Source organism: Bos javanicus, chromosome 18 (assembly GCF_032452875.1).
Source record: "Bos javanicus breed banteng chromosome 18, ARS-OSU_banteng_1.0, whole genome shotgun sequence".
NCBI lineage: Eukaryota > Metazoa > Chordata > Mammalia > Artiodactyla > Bovidae > Bos > Bos javanicus.
In genome coordinates, this window is record NC_083885.1 from 54,779,639 (window position 1) to 54,804,627 (window position 24,989).

General features: G+C 41.5%; 2 protein-coding genes and 1 long non-coding RNA gene across 5 annotated transcripts in view; 1 reads left to right on the forward strand and 2 right to left on the reverse strand.

Annotated features, from left to right (window-relative positions):
* LOC133230855 (sulfotransferase 2A1-like) lies at nt 1-18,535 on the reverse strand. 2 transcript variants are annotated; one of them, XM_061388834.1, is made up of 7 exons: nt 18,207-18,456; nt 16,945-17,022; nt 8,765-8,973; nt 7,586-7,712; nt 4,325-4,419; nt 2,010-2,187; nt 1-431 (listed from the first exon to the last, which is right to left on the reverse strand). In XM_061388834.1, exons 1-7 carry the CDS (start codon nt 18,340-18,342, stop codon nt 319-321), a joined length of 936 nt encoding a protein of 311 aa, XP_061244818.1. In that variant the 5' UTR covers nt 18,343-18,456; the 3' UTR covers nt 1-318. The 2 variants fall into 2 exon arrangements, with proteins under 2 accessions (XP_061244818.1, XP_061244819.1); XM_061388835.1 differs by lacking the exon at nt 16,945-17,022 and having other exon boundaries at nt 18,207-18,535.
* LOC133230858 (uncharacterized) lies at nt 12,540-23,317 on the forward strand. Its single transcript, XR_009730982.1, has 3 exons — nt 12,540-14,798; nt 22,010-22,185; nt 22,693-23,317. It is a non-coding gene; the product is annotated as an uncharacterized LOC133230858 (long non-coding RNA).
* LOC133230856 (sulfotransferase 2A1-like) overlaps nt 21,339-24,989 on the reverse strand; it is a 30,603-nt gene continuing 26,952 nt past the window's right edge. Inside the window, exons 5-6 of one of the 2 annotated variants that reach the window (XM_061388836.1) lie at nt 23,312-23,489; nt 21,339-22,110 (exon numbers count right to left, since the gene is read on the reverse strand). In XM_061388836.1, coding sequence (XP_061244820.1) covers nt 21,995-22,110; nt 23,312-23,489 — 294 coding nt within the window. In that variant the 3' untranslated portion in view covers nt 21,339-21,994. The remainder of the gene's footprint in view (nt 22,111-23,311; nt 23,490-24,989) is intronic. The other variant, XM_061388837.1, reaches the window with a different exon arrangement.

The window sequence follows — 24,989 nt, forward strand, 5'->3', positions numbered from 1 at the left end:
TTATCTGCTTTGTAACTTTATTTCTCAGTTTTATTTAAAAATTGACATAATTGGGGGGTAATCGTTATATTATTTCTTTACCACTCTATAGGAATGAAATGAAACACGATAAACATTTTTAAAAAGTCGGATGCCACAAAGGGAATTAGGGGGTACCTTGATGAATTTTAACAGTCAAGTTGTCAAATGCAGAGATTTGATCATTCAAAACACCACGATGAAATAATAGGTTTTATGCAATTACCCTCAGTCACTCACATGTATAAGGGCAGAAGAACAACTATCAATATCCATATAAGATCCGGAAGATTTAGAGCATTATTCCCACGCGAACAGCTCTTGAGGAAGGTCTGCCATCTTCTCCTGGAATAGTTTATCAAAGATTTCAGCTTGGGCCACCGTGAAGTAATTTTTCCAGTCCCCAGTCACACCTGATAAACATAAAAATAGAGACTCCGATCAGATCTAGGGTTTGGTCTCAAGACGCCACTACCCGTCTTCCTGGATCCATTGCTTTTCTTTTTAAAAGTGTATTGCTATTAAGTAGTACACGATACATTCTTACACCTTTTAAAAATTATTTATCTATTTATTTATGGCTGCGCTGGGTCACTGTGGCTCTTACTGGCTTTCTCTAGTTGCGGCAGCTGGGGGCTACTCTCCAGGTGTGCTAGGACTTCTCCTGCAGTGGCTTCTCTTGTGGATCAGGAGCTCAGAGTGCATGGACTCAGTTGTCCAAGGCATGTGGGATTGTACCCTCTGTCCCCCGCGCTAGAGGCTGATTCTTAACGCCTGAACCACCAAGGAAGCCCTGGATCTATTTCTTCTGTCTGCTTGACATGGAAATCATAGCTAATAAAGCAGAATGACCAATGGTTTGTTGCTTTTTACTGCCTGGCAGTCATACCCATTTAGACTTCTGCCTGCTTGAAACAATTTCCCTTGTTCTCTTCTCTCCCAGTGTATAATTTGTCGGCAATAATGCAGTTCTATTTTCTGATATAACCAGTATTTAGCCACTTTTCGCAACCTCTATTTCTACCACCTACATCCAAGTTAACATCATTTCTCACCTGGATTATTGTATTAGAAATCTAACTGGTCTTTCTGGTTTTTAAAAAATTGTTTATTTGTGTTTATTTATTTGACTGTGCCATGTCTTAGTTGTGGCACTCGAGATCTTTGATCTTTGTTGTCACATGCAGGGTTTTTAGCTGTGGCGTTTGAAGTCTTGGTTGCAGCATGTGGGATCTAGTTGCCTGACCAGGGAAGGAACCCTGGCACCCTGCATTGGGAGACAGAGTATTGGCCACTGGACCACCACGGAAGTCCATTTCATTTCTTCCTTGCATGAATCATATCCTCGATCTATTTGAACTCTAGGATTCTGGGAAAACAGGCTCCTCCCCTCTATGCTGTATATTCTGTTCATTCATCTTGAGTTCAAGGATATGGACATGATTAATTTCTCATCACAGCAGGCTTTATAATGTCTGATAACAAGACAGGCTCTCAGCTACGTGAAAAGTCTTTCCTCTTTCCTTTCTCCAATTGAGCTATTCTTCATACGTTTGTGTTGTTGTTGAGGATATTTCTCTATGTTCAATCACCAGCAGTAACACAAACATGAACTTTCCCAATCCTGTCCTTATTTTCTGGGTCAGTCACAGCTAGCGAGTTAGCAAGAATAGTGGATTAACCTGGTTACTGTTTGCAGAAGAGATATCTTCCGTGTTAAATTCTGAGAGAGAGAGAGAGTTTGAACGGCCTTGCATATAGGACTGATCACCATGCTATACCTGAAAACCTTTCTCCAAGCGCCTGCAGCCCACCTTAGTACTATAAAAAGAGACGCCCTCATAAGGGCTCACAAGAGACGTTTTCAAGTGATGAGCAATATAAGTTGATAAATTCAAACAGTCCCTACTCCCAACGGTTAGTGCCCTGTTGTAAGCATAAGAATAACTTCTACATTTTTTGATCCATTTTAAAGGCATGTTTTCTTTTACCTTTCCTCAAAAGAAGTCCATTTTCCTCTAAATACTGACCCTTCAGGAGGGAAAAATTGGACATATTGTTTTCTTTCATGACTTGGAAAGAATTGTTTTTGAGGACTGAGTTCAGTTCTTCTGGTTCTAGCTTCTTGCCCAGGAATTGGCAGATCTTCTCCACAGTGCTCCTCGTGTCCTAGAAGAAGAGAAAATCTGAGAGATTATGTGAAAGAGCAAGAACATAGAGAAGGAGATGAGGGGGAGGAGACAGCAGAAAGAGGAGGGGGAGAGGGGAGAGGAAAAGAGGAAAGAAATGTAGAGATGTGAGTAGGGATAGAGTTGGGGGTGTCCAGAGAGATTGAGAGATTGACATTGACACATAGACACTGTCGATACCAAGTAAAGACTAGGTAACCTATGAGAACCTACTGTAGGGTACAGAGGACTCCAGCCAATGCTCTGTGGTGACCTAAATGGGAAGAAAATCCCCAAAGGGGACATATGTAAACGCTTAGCTGATTCACTTTGCTGTACAGCAAGCATTGTAAAGCGAGTGTGCATGTGTGCTCAGGTGTGTCCGATTCTCTGTGACCCCATGGACTGTAGCCTGCCAGACTCCTCTGTCCACAGGATTTTCCAGGCAAGAGCCTTGCAGTGGGTTACCATTTCCTCCTCTAGGGCATCTTCCCAACTCAGGGATTGAATGTGTGTCTCCTGGGGCTTCTGCACTGGCAGGCAAATTCTTTACCACTGAGCTAAAAATTTTAAGAAATAAAGTAAACAAACAAAAAATGACTTAGAGAACAATTGGGAAAAAAAAGATGGAAGGACCATGATGGATTTCCCAGTATAGTTGAATTCAGGACACCTTAATGGTTTTCCAAAGGGACTCTTTTCCAAAGAGACTTTAGAAGGGCTTCTAGACAATTATGAGCAGGATTAGGCAGGAGAGTTTCTGGGAGAATTTGACAAAAATTTAAGGAATTGATTTCAAGCGTTGGCTATGTGCCCAAATAATGCTGTTTTTCACAACTAACATTTGAATAACACAAGAGAGCTTTACCATGTCTTCTTATTTATTATCTCAATAATTAGTTCCTGGCCCACGATGCTGGGAGGTTATAAGAAAATGGGTTTTATAACCAGAAAGTCTTTGCTTTGAATCTGAGACTTTTCTCTTAGAGCTAAAATGCTTTGATTTTTTTTCTTTATTCCGTGAGCCTTCACTATGATCTAACAAGAGAACACACAGCAGCAAAACATAAAAGAACAAAAGAACATCAAAAAAAGAAGGAAAAAGGAAAAAAGCAACACCGAACAAGCAAACAAAAATCATCCCCTCCCCCAGGAAAAAAAAAAAGAGAGAGAGAAAAGAAAACAATTTACTGGGGTAAATTGTTATTTACAAAAGACTCCTTGGTAAAAAGGAAATTCGTGTGGACGCCATAGAGGATTAAATAGAAGTAGCTGGAAGATGATGGAAAGTAATGTTTCTCAGATAGAAGCAAAAGCCAGTGTTTGTGTTATTTTTCTTTTCTCCAAGATACCACTAAGGGTTAAAGTTCTTCTCTCTGTGATTTCATCACCTTTATCGGTTTTGAGTTTCATATGCCCGCTTTTCCTGCCTATCACTGCTCAGTTCAGTACTTGGCCTTAGAGTAATCATACTGATTGATTTTACGACTTAAGTTTTCCCCTACCATCTGGGGTACATACTGGGATGTCATCTGGGATGTCAGACAGCTGAACACGTCTCTGGAACCCAGCTTGCTTCTACGCGTTCCCATCTTCTTTCTCAGACCCCTCTCACTACTAGGTTATCAGCAGCACCAAGGGATATACCTCTAGAAATGATAGAACCAGTGACCAGTGTGAGCACAAACCACTATACTCTGCCTCAATAGATGGAAAAAGCCCTTTAGATATTGTTCAGTTCAGTTCAGTCACTCAATCATGTCCAACTCTTTGAGACCCCATGGACTGCAGCATGCCAGGCTTCCCTGTCCATCACCAACTCCCGGAGCTTGCTCAGACTCATGTCCATCGAGTCGGTGATGCCATCCAACCATCTCATCCTCTGTCATCCCCTTCTCCTCCTGCCTTCAATCTTTCCCAGCATCAGGGTCTTTTCCAATGAGTCAGTTCTTGGATGTTGTAAGGTGAGATGAAGAAGACGTGATGAAAGAGAGCATGGCGTTTGACCAGAAGCAGGGCAATGAGGACCAGATGGCTAAGTTCTCAAGTCTAATGACCATGCACAGGCTAAAGAAGGGAGGGAAGTTAGAGGGCGTGAAGATGAGAAAGAGTCTGCTGATTATAAGAGCAATTTTTACCCATTTCATCTCTTCATAACTCAGTACCAGGAAGTTCTCCTTGTCTCTCATGGACATCCAGCCCCGAATGTGGTCGAACCACGATCCAAATGGCACTGCATACAGAAGAGGTAGGAAGAGTGAGTAGATGACACACGGAATGAAAACAGGATCCATATATATGTTCCCTCTGTGGACATAATTGCTAGCACAATGTAGGGCACATTTATGCTTGTTGTAACTAGTATCCAGTATCAGGCATTAGCCCTTTAAAAAGCCTAGGACTTCCCCGGTGGCGCAGTGGATAAGAATCGGCCTGCCAGTGCAGGGGATGAGGGTTTGATCCCTGGACCAGGAAGATTCCCCATGACCTGGAGCAACTGAGGCCATGCACCATGACTACCAAAGCCCACACACCTAGATACCATGCTCCACAACAAAGACAAGCCACCGCAATGAGAAGCTCACACACTGCAACTAGAGAGCAGCCCCTCTCACCACAGCTAAAGCCCGAGCAAAGCAATGAAGATCAAGCATAGCCAAAAATAAATAAACAAAAAATTTAGAAACCAAATAAAATAAGACAAGGCTAGTTCACTTGGTTTGTCCTGTGGTCATGTATGGATGTGAGAGTTGGACTGTGAAGTAGGCTGAGCGCCCAAGAATTGACGCTTTTGAACTGTGGTGTTGGAGAAGACTCTTGAGAGTCCCTTGGACTGCAAGGAGATCCAACCAATCCATTCTGAAGGAGATCAGCCCTGGGATTTCTTTGGAAGGAATGATGCTAAAGCTGAAACTCCAGTACTTTGGCCACCTCATGCAAAGAGTTGACTCATTGGAAAAGACTCTGATGCTGGGAGGGATTGGGGGTAGGAGGAGAAGGGGACGACAGAGGATGAGATGGCTGGATGGTATCACCGACTCGATGGACGTGAGTCTCAGTGAACTCTAGGAGTTGGTGATGGACAGGGAGGCCTGGTGTGCTGCGATTCATGGGGTTGCAAAGAGTCGGACACGACTGAGTGACTGATCTGATCTGATGTATATGAAAGCTTTTCTACTATGCTTGACAAAGGCTTGGGAAAGAACATCAAAAAAAAGGAAGAGATGGAAAAATTGGAAAACATAAACTAAATGAAATGGGATCACCGAATATGAAATAGAAAAAGTGAAACAAGCTAGATAAAAGATCAGCATAAAATCCAGTTGTTTTTAAACATGGTTGCTTATTAGAAACATATCTGGAGCTTTGGACAAAAAAGGCAAAACTTGGGCATTTGTATTTTTCAGAAAATTTCAAGATAATTCTAATATGTATCTTGATTTTAAAAAGTGATGACAGGTTTTTCTATTAAATGGTAGTTTTGGTGATATAGAATTCTATTATTTTGTTAATCAATCATGATGCAATGGTGTTAAGTGACTAATAGTTACATAATCACAATAATAAAAGATATTTATTAGTTTTTCACAATCAATAGCCAGACAAAAAGTAAAAGACAATTAAAATTGCAACCCATAATGGAAATGTGATTAACTCAACCATATAAAATAATTATGTACAATTGGGGTGGTTAAGTAGAGTGATGTGGTAAGTGGAAGTGTATATATGCACGTTTTCCTCCGATCAGTCAGTCTATATCTTTTGGTTGGTGCATTTAACCCATTTACATGTAAGTTAATTATTGATATGTATGATCCTATTACCATTTTCTTAATTGTTTCAGGTGTATTTGGTTTAGGTCTTTCCCTTCTCTTGTGTTTCCTGCCTAGAAAAGTTCCTTTAGCATTTGTTGTAAAGTTGGTTTGGTGGTGCTGAATTCTCTTAACTTTTGCTTGTCTGGAAAGCTTTTGATTTCTCCATCAAATCTGAATGAGAGTCACGTTGGGTAGAGTGTTCTTGGTAGTCAGTTCTTCCCTTTCATCACTTTAAATATATCGTGCCATTCCCTTCTGGCTTGTAGAGTTTCTGTTGAGAGATCAGCTGATAAACCTGATGGGCTCTCCCTTATATGTCATTTGTCATTTTCCCTTGTTGCTTTTAATATTTGATCTTTGTCCTTAATTTTTGTCAGCTTGATTACTCTGTGTCTCAGTGGGTTCCTCTTTGGGTTTATCCTGCTGGAACTCTCTGAGCTTCCTGGACTTGGTTGACTATTTATGAAGTTTTCAGCTATTATCTCTTTAACTATTTTCTTGGGTCCTTTCTCTCTTTTTCTTCTGGGACCCCTATAATGCAAATGTTGGTGCCTTTAATGTTGTCCCAGAGGCTTCTTCGGCTGTCTTCATTTTCTTTTTTTCATTCTTTTTTCTATAGTCTGTTCCGTGGCAGTGATTTCCACCGTTCTGTCCTCCAGGTCACTTATTCATTCTTCTGCCTCAGTTATTCTGCTACTGATTCCTTCCAGTGTATTGTTCCTCTCTGTTTGTGTCTTGCTCTGGTGGACAGAGCCTCTCTCAGTAAACCTTTAATCCAATCGTCAGCTAATGGGTGGAGTTGCTGTTAGCTGCTTGGCAACCCACTCCAGTTTTCTTGCCTGGAGAATTCTATGGCCAGAGGAGCCCAGCAGGCTACAGTCCATGGGGTCGCAAAGAGTTGGACACGGCTGAGCGACTAACACTACCATGTCTGAGCCTTTCTTTCTTTTTTAAAAAAATATTTATTTGCTTGTCTGGGCTGGGTCTGGGATGTTTGATCTTCATCTCGGGAGTTGCAATTACTCAGCCCACGTGCCACAACTACTGAAGTTTGAGCACCCTAGAGCCCCAGCTCCACAACGGGAGAAGCCACTGCAATGAGAAGCCCGTGTGCTGCAATGAAGAGTAGCCCTCACTCTCAGCAACCAGAGAAAAGCCCGTGCAGCCATGAAGGCCCAATGTGGCCAAAAATACATAAATAAAGGAATAAAGAAGATGAATCTGAAAAATGGTGAAAAGTCAGGATTATATTGTCCAGAAAGCCAATGAAAGCTGACTTTCAGAAAGTCATAGATTAGGAGAGTAGAGGAAAGAACATGAGTGCTCGGTGCTAATATTAGACAGATCCTGAAGACTCAGAAAATAGCTAGGATAGTTTCTGATGGGGCAAAAAGGCTGGTTGAGGTTCTGCTGCTCTACAAGTCAGTATGTGGATTTAGAAAATCTGGCTTCCAGTGGTGATGGAGATACTCATGGCTTGGGAAGATGTAGAGATGTCAGGTTGTGTTTAAAAGAAAAAAAAAAAAAAGAGGTCTGATGAAAGACTCTGGCAACCCCTAGCTTTCATATTTTACATTCACTCACCGTTTCCTTGGATGAACCATTCAAAGTATTGTTCCAGTGACTGTGGTCTCTTAACAAATTTTGCACTCTTCCAGAAAAAATAACCAGACACAAACACATCTCTGGGATTTCGGACAAGGTAGATCACCTGAAAGAGAAAAATAGGATAATGAAAAATCAAGTCATTTTCTAACCTTTTTTTCCCCAACCTTCTTGATTTTCATAAAAATGGAGAAAAAGCCAAAGAATTCCCTGGTGGTCCAGTGGTTAAGATTCTGTGCTTCCACTGCAGGGGGTGTGGGTTTGATCCCTAGTCAGTGAAATAGGATCCCACCTGCTGTGTGATACAGCCAAACAAACAAACCAAAGTACCAGTTGGATATAGGAACACAGAGGGGTGAGAAAAACCACTCATGAAGGCAGAGTAACCACCCTGAATTTAGGCATTGATGTAAGCATGCTGCTTCTCAAATGAGCAACTTTCTGGTGCTTCTACATAAATGGCAGGAGGTATTTATTTAATTAAGACTGGCTAATTATTATTATTATTTTTTAGAGCAACAAAGGAGGATTATTCAGGGTATGATACAGTTATAAATCCTAGTTCAACTTTAAATGTGGTTTTCTAAGATTTTGGCATTATTGTTTCCCCTGGTCTCTGGCTTACACCTGGCTAGCATACCTACAGAATGGTCTACACATTTGTATTCCAGTATGGTTGTGTTACCATCAAATATAGACTCCCAGGTCCTACCCCATACCTACTGAATACAACTGCATTTCAATCAGATCTCCAAGAGATTCCTAGGCAAATTAAAGTTTAACAAGCATTGCTCAAGCCTATCTTTATTTTATATTTTTGTTTTTTGGCTGCACCCCATGGCATGCAGAGCTTCCCCGACCAGGGACTGAACTTGTGTCCCCTGCATTGGGGCTTTCCTGCTGGCTCAACAGTAAATAATCCATTTGCAATGTAGGAGACACAGGAGATGCAGCTTCGATCCCTGGCTTTGGAAGATCCCCCGGAGGAGGGCATGGCAACCCACTCCAGTATTCTTGCCTGGAGAATCTCAGGGACGAGGAGCCTGGTGGGTTACAGTCCATGGGGTTGAAAAGAGTTGGACATGACTTAAACAACAGAGCACCACTGGCCCACCGGGGAAGCCCTGATGAAGACTGTCTTGACCGCTGTACACTGACCTTGGCCTTGGATTTGAAGAAAGACTTGGGGAAGAGTTGGATGGGGAGGTGAGAACTGATGAGACGTGGGCCTTCCTTCTCCTTTAGTAATTCATACCCATGCTTAGTCTCTACCCAGGGGGAGCGGTCCCAAATGGGCTCAGATTGGACCCACTTGGGATCCCCCTTGGAGTAAATCAGGCAGACAGTTTCAATCAACCAGTTCGTTCCTAGATAAAGAAAGGAAAACCATGATCAGTCATTTTAATCTGACTCTAAAAAATTCTCATAAGGTATACAGATCATAAAAGGTGCCATCTTAACCATCTTTAAATTACAGTTCAGTTGTTGTTTAGCCACTCAGTTATATCCAACTCCTTTTGCAACCCCATGGACTGTAGCACTCCAGGCTCCTCTGTCCATGGGATTTTCCAGGCAAGAATACTGGAGTGGCAGCTATTAAATAGAATGCATTTGAATCAGTTCTAGTGAGGTGGATGAAACTGGAGTCTATTATACAGAGTGAAGTAAGTTAGAAAGAAAAACACCAATACAGTACATTAACGCATATATATGGAATTTAGAAAGATGATAACGATGACCCTATATACCAGATAGCAAAAGAGACACAGATGTAAAGAACAGACTTTTGGACTCTGTGGGAGAAGGCAAGGGTGGAATGATTTGAGAGAATAGCATTGAAACATGTATATTAACATACGTGAAATAGATTGACAGTCCAGGGTTGATGCATGAGACAGGGTGCTCAGGGCTGGTGCACTGGGATGACCTAGAGGGATGGGACTGGGAGGGAGGTGGAAAGGGGGGTGCTCAGGATGGGGAACACATGTACACCCATGGCTGATTCATGTGAATGCATGGCAAAACCACCACAGTATTGTAAAGTAATCAGCCTTCAATTAAACTAAATAAATTAATTTTAAACAATAAAGAAAAAAAAGAATACTGGAGTGGGTTGCCATTTCCTTCTCCAGGGGATCTTCCCGACCCAGGGATCATACCCACGTCTCCTGCATAGGCAGGCGGACTCTTTACCACTGAGCCACCAGGCACCCCTGTACAGCTCTGTAGGGTTAAGTATATTTACATGGTTATGCAAACAATCTGCAGAACTTTTCCATCTTGCACAGCTGAACCTCTTGCCCATTAAGTAACAACTTCCTATTTTCTTCTCCTTCCTGGCAACCATTCCACTTTTTGTTTCTGATACCTCATTTAAGTGGAGTCATACATACCATGCAGAGCTTGGTGGCTCAGATGATAAAATATCTGCCTGCAATGCAGAAGACCCGGGTTCGATCCCTGGGTCGGGAAGATCCGCTGGAGAAGGGAATGGCTACAAACTACAGCATTCTTGCCTGGAGAATTCCATGGACAGAGGAGCCTGAAGGGCTAGAGTCTATGGGATCACGAAGAATCAGACACAACTGGGTGACTAAAACTTTCACTTCACTCCATACATACTATGTCTTCATAGTTTATCCGTGTTGTAGCAAGTGTCAGAGCTCCATTCCTTTCTAAGGCTGAATAATATTCTCAATATGTGGATAGTAATTTATGTTTACCCATTCATCTGTCAATGGACCTTTGGGTTGCTTCTATGCTTTGGCTATTTGCTTAAATCCTTTGAACATGTTCCCATTGCTCTTGGCCTTTGAACAGATTCCCATTGCCCTTGGCTCATCATTACCACAGCACTTCTGATGACTTCAGCCTTGCTTCTTGCCCAATCACAGTCCCTCTATGACCCCACCCCTCATAGATATATGATCCACATCCTTTCAGTTCAGTAAATTTATCAAGTTCTTTTCCAATTCCTGATCACTATCCATGCTGATACCTTTACTGGAAAATCTCTCCTTTTTGAAAAGTTATATTTATTTATGCATTTATTTTTGGCTGGGTCTTGCTGTACTTGGGTTTTCTCCAGCTGGGGTGAGCAGGGGGCGACTCTCTAGTTGTGATGCTCGGGCTTCTCATTGCAGTGACTTCTCCTGTTGCAGAGCATGGGCTCTAGACCGGCAGGCTACGGTGGTTGTGGCACATGGGCATAATTGCTCCACAGCATGGAGGATCTTCCTGGACCAGGGGTTGAACCCATGTCCCCTGCATTGGCAGGCAGATTGTTACCCACTGGACCATCAGGGAAGTCCTGGAAAATATCTCTTTTCATGAAATAATTTCACATGCACTCTTTTTTGAAGAAAGAAAAACATTTTATTTTCCTGCTGCTAATTCGTTCCTTTTTCTAAAAAAAAGTGATTTATTTATTGTATTATTTAAGGCTGTGCTGAGTCTTCATTGCTGCACATGGGCTTTCTTGCAGTGAGCAGGGGCTACTGAGAAGCCTTCTCATTGCAGTGGCTTCTTTTCTTGTGAAGCACAGGCTCTGGGCACATGGGCTTCAGCAGTTGTGGCTTGTGGGCCCTAGAGCACGGCTCAGTAGCTGCGGTGTACAGGCTGAGTTGCACCACAGAATGTGGAATCTTCCCTGACCAGGGATCAAACAGCGAAGCCCTGCGTTCACTCTTTTTGATCTCAATTTAGATGTCATTTCTTCTACTTTGCTTTTTGGCTGAGGTAGTTATATTTTATTCCCCACCCAAGGCCTCCCACTTTATTTTATTGACTTATTGCTAACAAATTAAAGACGTATATATTTAACACCCTCAGTTCAAAAATAGTAGGGGCAATCTGGCAAGACTAAACTCTCCATTGCTCCATTATATTATACAAATAATGCTTGTTTCTGCTAGCAGGGAGCTTATTGTCTCTTTCATATAAAGCAGAAATAGGGCATCCCTGGGGCTCAGTGGTAAAGAATCCGCCTGCCAATGCAGGAGAAATGGGTTCGATCCCTGACCTGGGAAGATCCCACAGGCAGTGGGGCAACTGCCCCTGCGCTGTAACTACTGAGCTATGAGTCACAACTACTGAAACCCTAGAACCCAGGCTCCACAACAAGAGAAGTTACCTCTAGAGAAGCCCTCACACTGCAACTAGAGAAGGCCCACAGAGCAATGAAAACGTAACACAGTCCAAAATAAACCAATAGTTGCTGAGAGCCACCATGGGAGATCCCACCCATGACAAAGGTCATGCAGAAGAGACCTGACAGGCAAAGGCGGATCAGGCCTCAAGGGACCCCCTAAATCTGCTCGAACATCTACCCCCAAACCAAAATCTGTCTACTGTTTATTATATTATGTTTTTCACCAACTCTTCTGACATTAACAGGGGGCTATCCCCGACCACCTTTCTCCGAAAAAAATCAATTTAGGACTTTAGTTAATAGACATGATAAAAATATTTCAATTCAAACCCCTCTGTTGACATTCTAGCTTGCCTGACAGGTTTATCCATATTCTTGCAATTAACACACATGATTGTTCACAACTCCCCAGCCTTAAAAGACATGAGAAGCCAAAACATTCTAATAGTCCTAATAAACATAGAGTCCTTTAAGAGATAAAAAATTATTAAAATAGATAGTACTGGTAAAGGGTTTCATTGTTGAGCCAATGCTTGCTGCCAAGTTCCCATATCCCTTATCCATTGTACACCTGGGAGTACATTAGTTAACATAGTTGAAATGTAACCTTAGAATTAACCACATCAGACCTTTGAGCTAATTGGTTCTTTCTTTGTTATGACCCATTGGACCTTTGCTCTGTGAAAATGTAACTCTGTTTAACACTTTCTGAGGCTGACATAGATTACAAATATAAAAAAAAAAAACCACTTCAAAAAAAATAAGTTTTCTGGTTGAACAGGCTTTATCAAAAAAAGGTCATAAAATGTCCACAGGCCTCCAAGGCCAAAAGATATTGTACACAACACTGTTTATAAAAAAGATATACAAAAAAATCCTGGTTTTGACAAAGACAAAACAGAGGTAATGTTTGGGTTGACTCGGTATGACTTTGCATCTTTCATTTCCCTCTATGTACAAGTCAAGATATAAAAGTTCCTTTTAAAAATAAAGTTATGGGCCTCGCTCACCGAAGCTTGGTCTCCCGGTGTCATTCTTTTTTTCCTTTTGCCTCCTTTTCTCTCTCTGTTCTTCTTTCAGGATGACTCCTTGGAACACAGAAGCTTTATTGGCTTTCTGTGTTAATCAAAGAAGATCAAGTGTCTTTCTCTTCTCTTTATTCTTTCTCCTTTATTCTCTTATCGTTTGACCCCGGACTATCAGGTTTCAATCCATTATAAGGCCCGTGTCATCTCTCTCTCACCGACGCCATCTTTCCTGAGGGTACCCTAGGATCCTGCCGGGGCTGGACCCCGACAAGTGGTGCCCAACGAGGGGCCCCGAAGATAAGTCTCCCCATTGTTCAGTTTTTTGGGACGGCTAGGACCCCACTCAGGGTGCTGCAGACCCCTCTACATAAGATAGGTAGGGTGAGAAGGAGTGGGTAGTGGAATCTTTTCGCACTAACAGAAGTAAACAAGATAATAAATTTTCTGACATAGGTAACTCTAAAACTAAAAAACAAAAACTCTTTATACAAGTAATCTTAAAACTGTTAGACAAAAGAGGAATTAAGGTTAAGAAAACTAATGTTCAATCCTTTTTTACATTTAAACAAAAACAGTGTCCGCTGTGCCTGAGCACCCTGGCGAGCTCCCTCTGCCTCTACCCAAACCTTTAAAAATTTATTACACTTTACATGGCCCCCAAAAAAAGTCCCCACTGATACGTTTTCTTTATAAAACATGATTAGAGACGCTTTAAATCCTGCTCATAAATCTAAAGGGTAAATAATTTGAGATTATAATGCAGGACGGTTAAGATTGTACCTGTGAGTGGCCGACAAGTTTACAAAAAAAAACACAAAACCCAAAAAAGAAAAAAACAACAGTCGTAGAGGGCCACACACACACACACAAAAGAAAGAAAGAAAGAAAAGAAAGAAAGAAAAAGAAAAAAAAGAAAAACGAAAAAGAGATTATAAGGGGGAGAGAGAGATGGGGTGAGACAGCAGGAAAAAAAAGAGAGAGATAGAGACTTAAAAAAAAAAACTCTGTGAGTCCCAGAAAAAAACTAGAGAAAAACAGAAAAGACTGAAAAAAAAAGTGATATGCGGGGTGGGGGTGCTGCAAAAAAAAAAAAAAAAGTGAGAGAGAGACTGAAAAAGACAAGAGATTCAAACGCCAGAGACACAGAGACAACAGGTGAGACTGGAAAAAAAGAGACAAGATAAAAAAAGATAAAAAGTTTTTTAAACAAAAAAACTTTTAAAACAGATGCGTACACAATATATAAAATGTGCTCCTTAAAAAAAAACCCCTCAGGGGTGCCTCACCCAGACTAAAAAAAAAGCAAAACGGTAACGAGACTTGACACCAATATTAACCCCTGACGTGCCAGTTACTCCAATTCCAACGGGAGTGGCTGGCCCCCTACCTGAGGACATTGTAAAATTTGTGCTGAAGCGTAGCTCGCTTTCTTTTCAAAAAATTTCGGTGGTGCCTGGTATAATAAGTTCTAATTATATTGAAAAAATTAAAGTTTTGATCTCACCGCCTACCAAAACTGTACAAATTAATAAAGGCCAAAAATTCTCACAAAATTCTCCATCAAAATACAGCTGGTTTAAGGTATAAATTTCATACCCCGGCCAGATGTGTTTGTTGCTAACTTGTGAGAGAAGATATGTTTGTGTTTTTCCTCAAGACACAGATTCGCCAATTTAGATCCTGGAGCGCCGCCAGCCGCGCCCCACACCCTCCTCGCTACACCCAGCGACCTGGAGCCAAAAAAGTTTGTGCCGCGAGTGAAGACCAAAAAAAAAAACCACGCCCACAGAGTGCCGTCCAGACCAACGCCGCTCCGTCCGGCGAGAGGAGAGCGCCCCGAGCCCAGGTGGCGGCTAGCCCGAGTCCCCGACCCCTGCTCCTCCGCCCGCCATAGACGCCGCGGCCCACAGCCTGCCGCTCGCGTTCTGCCTCCGGCTGCTGGGGACACTGCTCCCCCGGGTCGATGCCTGCGGCTGCTCCCCGGTACACCCACAACAGGCGTTTTACAATACAGGTACAGTGATCAGGGCCAAAGCAGTCAATAAAAAAGAGGTAGACCTAACATAATATCTTGTAAACAATGTATCGGAGAAGGCAATGGCAACCCACTCCAGTACTCTTGCCTGGAAAATCCCATGGACGGAGGGGCCTGGTGGGCTGCAGTCCATGGGGTCGCTAGGAGTCGGACATGACTGACTGACTTCACTTTATTTTTCCACTTTCATGCATTGGAGAAGGACATGGCAACCCACTCCACTGTTGTTGCCTAGAGAATCCCAGGGACCGGGGAGCCTGGTGGGCTGCCATCTATGGGGTCGCACAGAGTCGGACACGACTGAAGCGACTTAGCAGCAGCAGCAGCAAACAATGTATGCTCTCATCTTGTTTGACCTCTCAACATAATGTTTGCTCCTTTATAATATCACAATGTCCACCCTGTCTCATGGTGCCTGTGACTGTGATTTATTGGTATAACTATGGTCTTGCTGTGTTACAACAACTACAAGATTTAATACGATAACGAAGGTTTGTGGGCTTACTTATCTTAAAAATATCAGCTTTAATAACTACAATTACTTCTGTTACTGTGGCGACAATATCATTGACTCAACAAGTACATACTGCTCAATATGTTAATACTGTGTCTAAAAATGTCTCTTTAACACTGACAACACAAAAAATTATAAATAAAAAATTAAAAATAGAGGTAGATGCCTTAAAAAAACAATAATACATATTAATATGTATATATTACATATATACATATATATTACATATATACAGGCTTTAAAGGTGAGATAGACACTGTCCTGTCATGCTGACTACCGGTAGATTTGTATAACACCCCTAAAAATAAACGAGACAGATTATAACTAAAAAAAAATTAAAAACCACATTTCAGAAATATAAAATAGTTCCAATATTAGTTTAGATTTTAAAAAACTTCACAATCAGATAAAGACCATGAAACACTCCCGATTAGACTTTACTGCCACAAAAACAACAAATGACTTTTTCCATACATTTTCTAACTTTATTTAAAAAAAAAAATTCTGTCTACTATTTTTAGCTATGCTGCTGTGGCCATTCTAATTCTGCTTCTCATAATTATTCTTCCTTATATTGTCAAAACTCTTCAACAAAACACTCAAAAACTCACGACTAAATTACATCTGGCTGTCTTAAAAAATAAAAAAGGAGGAGATGCTGAGAGCCACCACGGGAGATCCCACCCATGACAAAGGTCATGCAGAAGAGACCTGACAGGCAAAGGCAGATCAGGCCTCAAGGGACCCCCTAAATCTGCTCGAACATCTACCCCAAAACCAAAATCTATCTACTGTTTATTATATTATGCTTTTCACCACCTCTTCTGACATTAACAGGGGGCTATCCCCGACCACCTTCCTCTGAAAAAAATCAACTTAGGACTTCAGTTAATAGACATGATAAAAATATTTCAATTCAAACCCCTCTGTTGACATTCTAGCTTGCCTGACAGGTTTATCCATATTCTTGCAATTAACACACATGATTGTTCACAACTCCCCAACCTTAAAAGACATGAGAAGCCAAAACATTCTAAAAGTCCTAATAAACATAGAGTCCTTTAAGAGATAAAAAATTATTAAAATAGATAGTACTGGTAAAGGGTTTCATTGTTGAGCCAATGCTTGCTGCCAAGTTCCCATATCCCTTATCCATTGTACACCTGGGAGTACATTAGTTAACATAGTTGAAATGTAAAAAAAACAAACAACAGCCTTAGAATGAACCACATCAGACCTTTGAGCTAATTGGTTCTTTCTTTGTTATGACCTTTGCTCTGTGAAAATGTAACTCTGTTTAACACTTTCTGAGGCTGACATAGGTTACAAATACAAAAAAAACCACTTCAAAAAAAATAAGTTTTCTGGTTGAACAGGCTTTATCAAAAAAGGGTCATAAAATGTCCACAGGCCTCCAAGGCCAAAAGATATTGTACATAACACTGTTTATAAAAAAGATACACACACACAAAAAAATCCTGGTTTTGATAAAGACAAAACAGAGGTAATGTTTGGGTTGACTCGGTATGACTTTGCATCTTTCATTTCCCTCTATGTACAAGTCAAGATATAAAAGTTCTTTTTAAAAATAAAGTTATGGGCCTCGCTCACCGAAGCTTGGTCTCCCCGTGTCATTCTTTTTTTCCTCTTCCCTCCTTTTCTCTCTCTGTTCTTCTTTCAGGATGACTCCTTGGAACACAGGAGCTTTATTGGCTTTCTGTGTTAATCAAAGAAGATCAGCCTCTTTCTCTTCTCTTTATTCTTTCTCCTTTATTCTCTTATCGTTCAACCCCAGACTATCAGGTTTCAATCCATTATAAGACCCGTGTCATCTCTCTCTCGCTGACACTGTCTTTCCTGAGGGTACCCTAGGATCCTGCTGGGGCTGGACCCCAACATATAGTAATAATAAAAGCAAGAAGCTAAATTCTATTTTAAAAAGAATGTGAATATTTAAGGTGTTCGTGTTCGTTTGTTACATGTCACATTGTGAAAAGACTACCACTATCGAGCTAATTAACTATTACATCATCTCACAGAATTACCTCCCTCCCCTACTTATTCTGGAGAAGGCAATGGCACCCCACTTCAGTACTCTTGCCTGGAAAATCCCATGGACGGAGGAGCCTGGTAGGCTGCAGTCCATGGGGTTGTGAAGAGTTGGTCGGACGCAACTGAGCGACTTCACTTTCACTTTTCACTTTCACGCATTGGAGAAGAAAATGGCAAGCCACTTCAGTGTTCTTGCCTGGAGAATCCCAGGGATGGGGGAGCCTGGTGGGCTGCTGTCTATGGGGTCGCACAGAGTTGGACACGACTGAAGCGACTTAGCAGCAGCAGCCTCCTACTTCTTCTAGGGCTTCCCTGATGGCTCAGTGGTAAAGAATCCACCAGCCAACGCAGGAGACAGAAGAGATTAGGATTCAGTCCCTGGGTCAGGAAGATCCCCTGGAGAAGGAGATGGCAGCCCTCTCCAGTATTTTTACTTGAAGAATCCCATGGACAGAGGAGCCTGGTGGGCTACAGTTCATGAGGTTCCACAATGAGGCGGACAGGACTGGGCGACTAAACAACAGCAGCCCATTTCCTCCACAGACTTCACTGTCCATCTTCTTCCACTCCTCTCTACAAACAGCCAAATCTGCCTTATGCTTCATTCCCATGGTTTCCTCCAATGCCTTTGATTACCCTCTCTGAGCACTCAGCTGACTGTGTAACTGCCTGGCTCGACCCTTTTCTCTGGACATCAGTGGTATCAGTGCACACTTCTATTCCCCTAATGCATTGTCAGCATACAGAAAGCATTCCACCTGTCTACTGAATGAATGAGGGCCACAGCCACAGCCTGTCAGTATCTGATCCTGCTTCCTTACCTGATTTGGGGAAAGTCAGCAGTAAGACATCTTCATCTTTAATAAGAAAACTCTCCTGTACCTCTCTCAGGAGTTCAGGTGAGTAATCCACACTTGGGAAGGGTATCCCTTCAAACCACAGAAACTTTTCTGTCATGACGATGAGCTCTTTCTATCTCTCATGAGCCTTTTAGCCGTAGTCACTATTGGACTGGGAGATCCGTTGTATAGTCAGCATGGAACAATCATTAATCTCTCCCAGGTCGTTGATGAGTGTTCCTGTCCATAAAAAGAGAGGGTCACAAGATTGATAATATTGGGCAACCGTGAAGTCATTCAGAGAACATTCTGGTGTGACCTGAGTTTGACTTCATGGGAGGGAACCAGGAGTTTGGTAACAAGATGGAGGGTGTAGACATGTGGTGGATTAAAGATGAATATTTTTAAGAATTATTTATATATTGGCTGGATTAGGTCTTCATTGCTGTGTGTGGGCTTTTTCTAGCTGCAGCAAACAGGGGTTACTCTCTTTTTGCCAAGCCGGGGGTCTAGGCAGCTGGGCTGAATATGTGGCACAGGGGTTAAGTTGTGCCATGGCATGTGGAAACTTCCCGGACCAGGTATTGAACCTGTGTCCCTTGCATTGGCAGGCAGAATCCTAACCACTGGACCACCAGGGAAGTCCTAAAAATATATATATTAAATAAGCTTTGTTATTTTTTCAACACTTTTAGATACATAGGAAAATTTTAAAGAATTCTCACAGTCCATACTTTATTCAGACTTCTTTAGTGTTTACCTAATATCCTTTCTCTGGCCCAAGATCCCACCCCAGATGCTACATTATGTTGGGTCTTCATGTCTCCTTAGGTCTCTCTTAGCTGTGACGGTTTCTCAGACTTTCCTTGTCTTTGATGACTTTGACAGTTTTGAGGATTACTGGTCAGGTATTTTGGAGAAGGTCCCTCTCTTGGGGTGCGCCCAGTGTTTTTCTCCTAATTAGACTGCGTTTCTGGGTTTTGGAGAGAAGATCATGGAGGTAAAATACTAGTACAGTCACAACATTTGAAGGGTATTTACTGTCAACATGACATCTCATTGTTGAAGTTGACTTTGATCACCTGGCAGAAGTAATGTTTGTTAGATTTCCCCATGGTAAATGTACTCACCCCGTCTTTTTTTTTTTTTTTCTAATTTTTTTGGCCATGCGCGACTGAAGCGATTCAGCAGCAGCAGCATGGCATGTGGGATCTTAGTTCTCTGATCAGAGATTGAACCCATATCCCTTGCTTTGGAAGCTCAGAGTCTTAACCACTGGACTGCCAGGGAAGTCCTTACCTTCCTTCCTTTTTATGTCAGCATATTTAAAACATGAAGTCTAGATGTGAAGGTATTAATGAGAACATATTGTGTAAACTCTTATTGAGGATCTTCTCTAAAACTATTGTCTGGCACCATTTAAATTATCAAAATGTTATTTAAAAAAAAAAAAAAAGCTGAGGATATGTTCCAGATAGAGGAGAATGTAAACTAAATCCTGGATTGACTTCTAGACCACAGAAAATGCTATTATTTTATTAATGGGACAGTTGACCACATTTGAATACACACTGTGGATTAGATAATAGCATTGCATCAATACAAACCTCTCTGATTTCTATCATTTTTGTGTGATTATAAGTGAAATATTTTTGATCTTAGAAAATATAAAGCTTTTTAAAAATAATTGTATTTATTTATTTTTAACTCTGCTGGGTCTTAGTTGCTGCCCAGGCTTTTTCTCTAGTTGCAGTGAGCAGGTTTCTCCTTGCTGTGGCTTCTCTTGTTGCGGAGCACGGGCTCTAGGGCCCGAGGGCTTCAGTTGTTGTGGCTCCCGGGCTCTGGAGCACAGGCTCAATAGTCGTGATGCACGGGCTTAGTTGCTCTGTGACATGTGGGATCTTTGCAGACCAGAGAGGAACCCATGTCTCCTGCATTGACAGCTGGATTCTTAACCACTGAGCAACCAGAGAAGCCCCATACACTGAAGTTTTGAAGGATAAAAGGAAAGGATTTCTGTAACTTACTCTCAAATGGCTAAAAAAGTTTACATTGTATATTAGAGTGAAAGAAATGAGAGCATAACCTAGTAAATGTTATAAAAGGTTAGTGTTGGTAAATCTGTGTGAATTATACACAAGAATTTTGTGTGTATTGCTTGCAAGATTCCCCTAAGTTTGAAGATAATTAAAAATAAAAAAGTTGCTCAGTCATGTCCAGCTCTTTGCAACCCCATGGGCTACAAAGTCCTTGGAATTCTCTAGGCCAGAATAGGAGTGGGTGGCCTATTCCTTTTCCAGGGGATCTTCCTGACCCAGGAATTGAACAGGGTTCTCCTGCATTACAGGGCAGTTCTTTACCAACTGAGATTTCAGGGAAGCCCTTAAAAAATCAAAATAAAAACTAAGTACATAGGTGTAGTGACAATAAGCTAGAGGGAAATTGGGATACCATGGATTTAAATCTCTCACACTTTTTTTTTAATAGCAACCTACTTTTTTAAGAAATCTATTTTTTTTTTTTTGCCACTCTGTGTAGCCTGTGGGATCTTAGTTCCCTGTGTAGGGATCAAACCCACACACCCTGCATTGGAAGCACAGAGTTTTAACCACTGGACCACTAGGGAAGTCCCTGAAATCTCTCTTTCTAAGCATAAGAGTCAAGAACTTGCTTTAGACTCACAGGTATGGGGGTGAATTTAAATACTTAACTACACAGCAGGATCCAGTTCTTATTTGACATTTCATCATTAACATACTGAGAATTTATGAAACGCTTCCAGGTTTTCGTGGTTGGTCTGAGAGACTTCTCTTTTTGGCCACACTGAAAATCTGTAATAGCAATTGTTATTTTATGGGTCCCACCTTCTATTACCCAGTGGAGGACTCTAGGATTCAAGGCTTCCCACAGTCACACAACAAGCAAAAGGAAGAATGCCCGCTTCTGAAATACTGACTCCAGAAGTAATTAAAGAAACATCTAGGTTTCTGTCATTTCCTGGTGGGCTTCAGTCAGTAAAATTAAGACCATCCAGGGCTTCTCTACCATATCCATATAGGACTACTAGAAACACCATAGTTTTGACTCTACGGATGTCAGAGTTGGACCATAAAGAAGGCTGAGCCCAAAATAATTGATATTTTCAAATTGTGGTGCTTCTGTGCTGCAGAAGACTCTTGAGAGTCCCTTGGACAGAAGGAGATCAATCCAGTCAATCCTAAGGAAATCAGCTCTGAATACTCATTAGAAGACTGATACTGAATTGAAGCTCCAATACTTTGACCACCTGATGTGAAGAGCTGATTGTTGGAAAACACTCTGCTGCTGGGAAAGATTGAGGGCAAAAGGAGAAAGGGGCATCAGAGGATGAGATGGTTAGATTGCATCACAGACTCAATGGACATGCATTTGAGCCAACTCGCAGAAAGTCGGTAACAGAGGACCCTGGCATGCTGTAGTTCATGGGGTCACAAAGTGTCGGACACAGTTCAGTGACTGAACAACAATAACAATGATTCTTATGTTATTTCTTGACCACTCTGTGTGAATGAAATGAAACACTAGAAACATTTTTTGAAAGCTGGGATACCAAGAAGCGATATAGGGGTACCCTGATAATTTTAATAGTCAGGTCCTCAAAGATGCAGAAATTGGATCAATTGAAGCACCAGGATGAAATAACAGGTTTTATGCAATTACTCCCAGTCATTCACATATATGAGGACAGGACAGCAATTATCATTGTCCATATAAGATCCAGAAGTTTTACATCATTGTTTCCACAGGAACAGATCTTGAGGAAGGTCTGCCATCTTCTCCTGGAATAGTTTATCAAAGGTTTCAGCTTGGGCCACCGTGAAGTAATTTCTCCAGTCCCCAGTCACGCCTGAGAAACATAAAATAGAGACTCACACCAGATCTAGGACTTAGTCTCAAGTCTCAAGACTCTAGAAGACTACAGGTATTCTAGATCTATTTCTTTTAATTTATTGCTATTAAGTAGTACACAACACATTCTTATCTGTTTTATTTTATATATTTTAAAAAATTTATTTATTTGTGGCTGTGCTGAGTCTTTGTTGCTGTGCATCGGCTTTCTCCAGTTGCAGTGAGCACGCGCTACTCTCTAGTCTCAGCACACGGGCTCCTCTTATTGCCAGGCATGTGCTCTAGAGCTTGGCCTCAGCAGCTGTGGTGCATGGGCAACTAATTGAACCTGTGTCCCCTGCTTTGGCAGGCAGATTCTTAACCACTAAACCATCAGGGAAGCCCTCGATTTATTTCCTTCTGTCTGCTTGACATAGAAATTCCAGTTAATATAGCAGAATGACTAATGGTTTGTTGTTCTCATATGCCTAATGGTCATACTCATTTACACATTGGCCTGCTTGGAACAATTTCCTGCCTTCTCTTCTCTCATCCTGAATGAAATTCATCACCAATAACACTGCTATATTTTCTATAACAGATCTTCCCTGTGGCTCAAACAGTCAAGAATCTGCCTGCAATGCAGGAGACCCAGGTTCAGTCCCTGGGTTGGGAAGATCCCCTGGAGGAGGCACGGCAACCCACTCCAGTATTCTTGCCTGGAGAATCTCCTGGACAGATGTCCATGGGGTCTGTAATAACCAGTGTCTAGTTACTTTTCACAACTTCTATTTCTACCACCTCCATCCAAGCCAACATCATTTCTCACCTGCATTATTGTATTAGATGTCTAACTACTCTTTTCTGTTTTTTTTAATTGTTTATTATTTATTTGGTCATGCCATTATTTATTTTGGAGCCAAATAACCAAGACATAAAACAGAAACAATATTGTAACAAGTTCAATAAACACTTCAAAATGGTCCACACCAAAACAAATTAATCTTAAAATAAATAACTTTCTCAAGCACCTGCAGCCCACATCAGTACGCTAAAAAGAGATGCCCTGATGAGGGCTCACAAGAGATAATCTCAACTGATGAGCAATTTAAATTGATAAATTCAAACATTCTCTACTCCCAATGGTTAGTGCCCTATTATAAGCCAAGAATAATCTCTACATAGTCTGATCCATTTTGAAGGCAGAATGTTTTCTTTACCTTTTCTCAAAAGTTGTCCATTCTCCTCAAAATACTGACCCTTCAGGAGGGAATAATTGGACATATTGTTTTCTTTCATGGCCTGGAAAGAACTGTTCTTGAGGACTGAGTTCAGTTCTTCTGGTTCTAGCTTCTTGCCCAGGAATTGGCAGATCTTCTCCACAGTGCTCCTCGTGTCCTAGAAGAAGAGAAAATCTGAGAGATTATGTGAAAGAACAAGAACATAGAGAAGGAGATGAGGGGGAGGAGACAGCAGAAAGAGGAGGGGGAGAGGGGAGAGGAAAAGAGGAAAGAAATGTAGAGATGTGAGTAGGGATAGAGTTGGAGGAGTCCAGAGTGGATGATCTGGGAGATTGACATTGACACATAGACACTTTCATTACTAAGCAAAGAATAGGTAACCTATGAGAACCTACTGTATGCACAGAGGACTCTAGTCAATGCTCTGTGGTGACTTAAATGGGAAGTAAATACAAAAAAAAAAAAGGGGGGGGGATCTATGCATAGGTATAGCTGATTCACTTTACACTAGAAGCTATGCACACTGTAAAGCAACTATATGTCAATAAAACTTTTGAAAAATTTAAAAATGACTTAGAGAAAGGTTGAAAAAAATAGATCGAAAGACCATGATGGATTTCCCAGTATAGTTGAATTCAGGACACATTGAAACACTCAAGTGCTGGGTTTGTTAAAGAGACTTAAGAAGGGCTTCTAGAGTTATAATCAGGGTTAGGGAAGAGATTTTCAGGGAGAAACTGACAAAAATGTAAGGAGTTGATTTCAGGCCTTGGCTATGTGCCCAAATAATGCTGTTTTTCACAACTAACATTTGAATAAAACAAGAGAGATTTACCATATCTTCTTATTTATTATCTCAATACTTGGCATATGATCTTGGGAGATTATGATAAGAAAAAAGATTTTATAACCAGAACGGCTTTGCTTTAAATCAGACTTTCCTCTTAGAGGTATAATGCTTTAAAGGTTTTCTTTATTCCATGAGCCTTCAGTATGGTCTAACAAGTAATCACACACCTGGGGCGGTCCTAAGATGGTAGAGGAGTAGGATGGGGAGACCACTTTCTCCCCCATAAATTCATCAAAAAATCATTTGAATACTGAGCAACTTCTACAAAACAACTTCTGAACTCTGGCAGAGGACTCCAGGCACCCAGAAAGGCAGCCCATTCTCTTCAAAAGGAGGTAGGACAAAATATAAAAGACAAAAAGAGAGACAAAATTGTTAGGGATGGAGACCTGTCCCAGGTTGGGAGTCGTGAAGGAGGAGAAGTTTCCAAACACCAGGAAACCCTCTCACCAGCGGGTCTGTGGGTAGTTCTGGAATCTCAGAGGGCAACATAACCGGGAGGGGGAAAAAAAAAAGCCCACAGAATATGTGCCTTAAGCACAACTCCCAGCAGAGAAATAGCCTAGATGCTCGTGTCTGCCACCAGCAAGTGGGGGAGGCGCAGGTTGCATGCTTAGGGTAAGGACCGGGCCTGAATGCCCAGGGGACAATCTGAAGGAGCTAACATGAGATAGCAATGCAAACTGTGGGATAGCCAGAGAGAGAGGGAAAAAGAGAGAGAGAGAACTTTCCGGCAAAAAGCTCTAACCTAAGGCTCAGCCTGGCCGGCTCCCAGAACAAAGGATTGAGTGAATACAATAGGAGAGC

Coding starts and splice junctions, on each gene's coding strand:
- LOC133230855 (XM_061388834.1), bottom strand. CDS start 18,342: ATGACAGAAAAGTTTCTGTGGTTTGAAGGGATACCCTTCCCAAGTGTG. Junction 7,713..8,764: donor TCTTCAAATCCAAGGCCAAG/GTCAGTGTACAG, acceptor TTTCTCTTTCAG/GTGATCTACCTTGTCCGAAA. Junction 432..2,009: donor TGGACTTCTTTTGAGGAAAG/GTAAAAGAAAAC, acceptor TATGTTTATCAG/GTGTGACTGGGGACTGGAAA.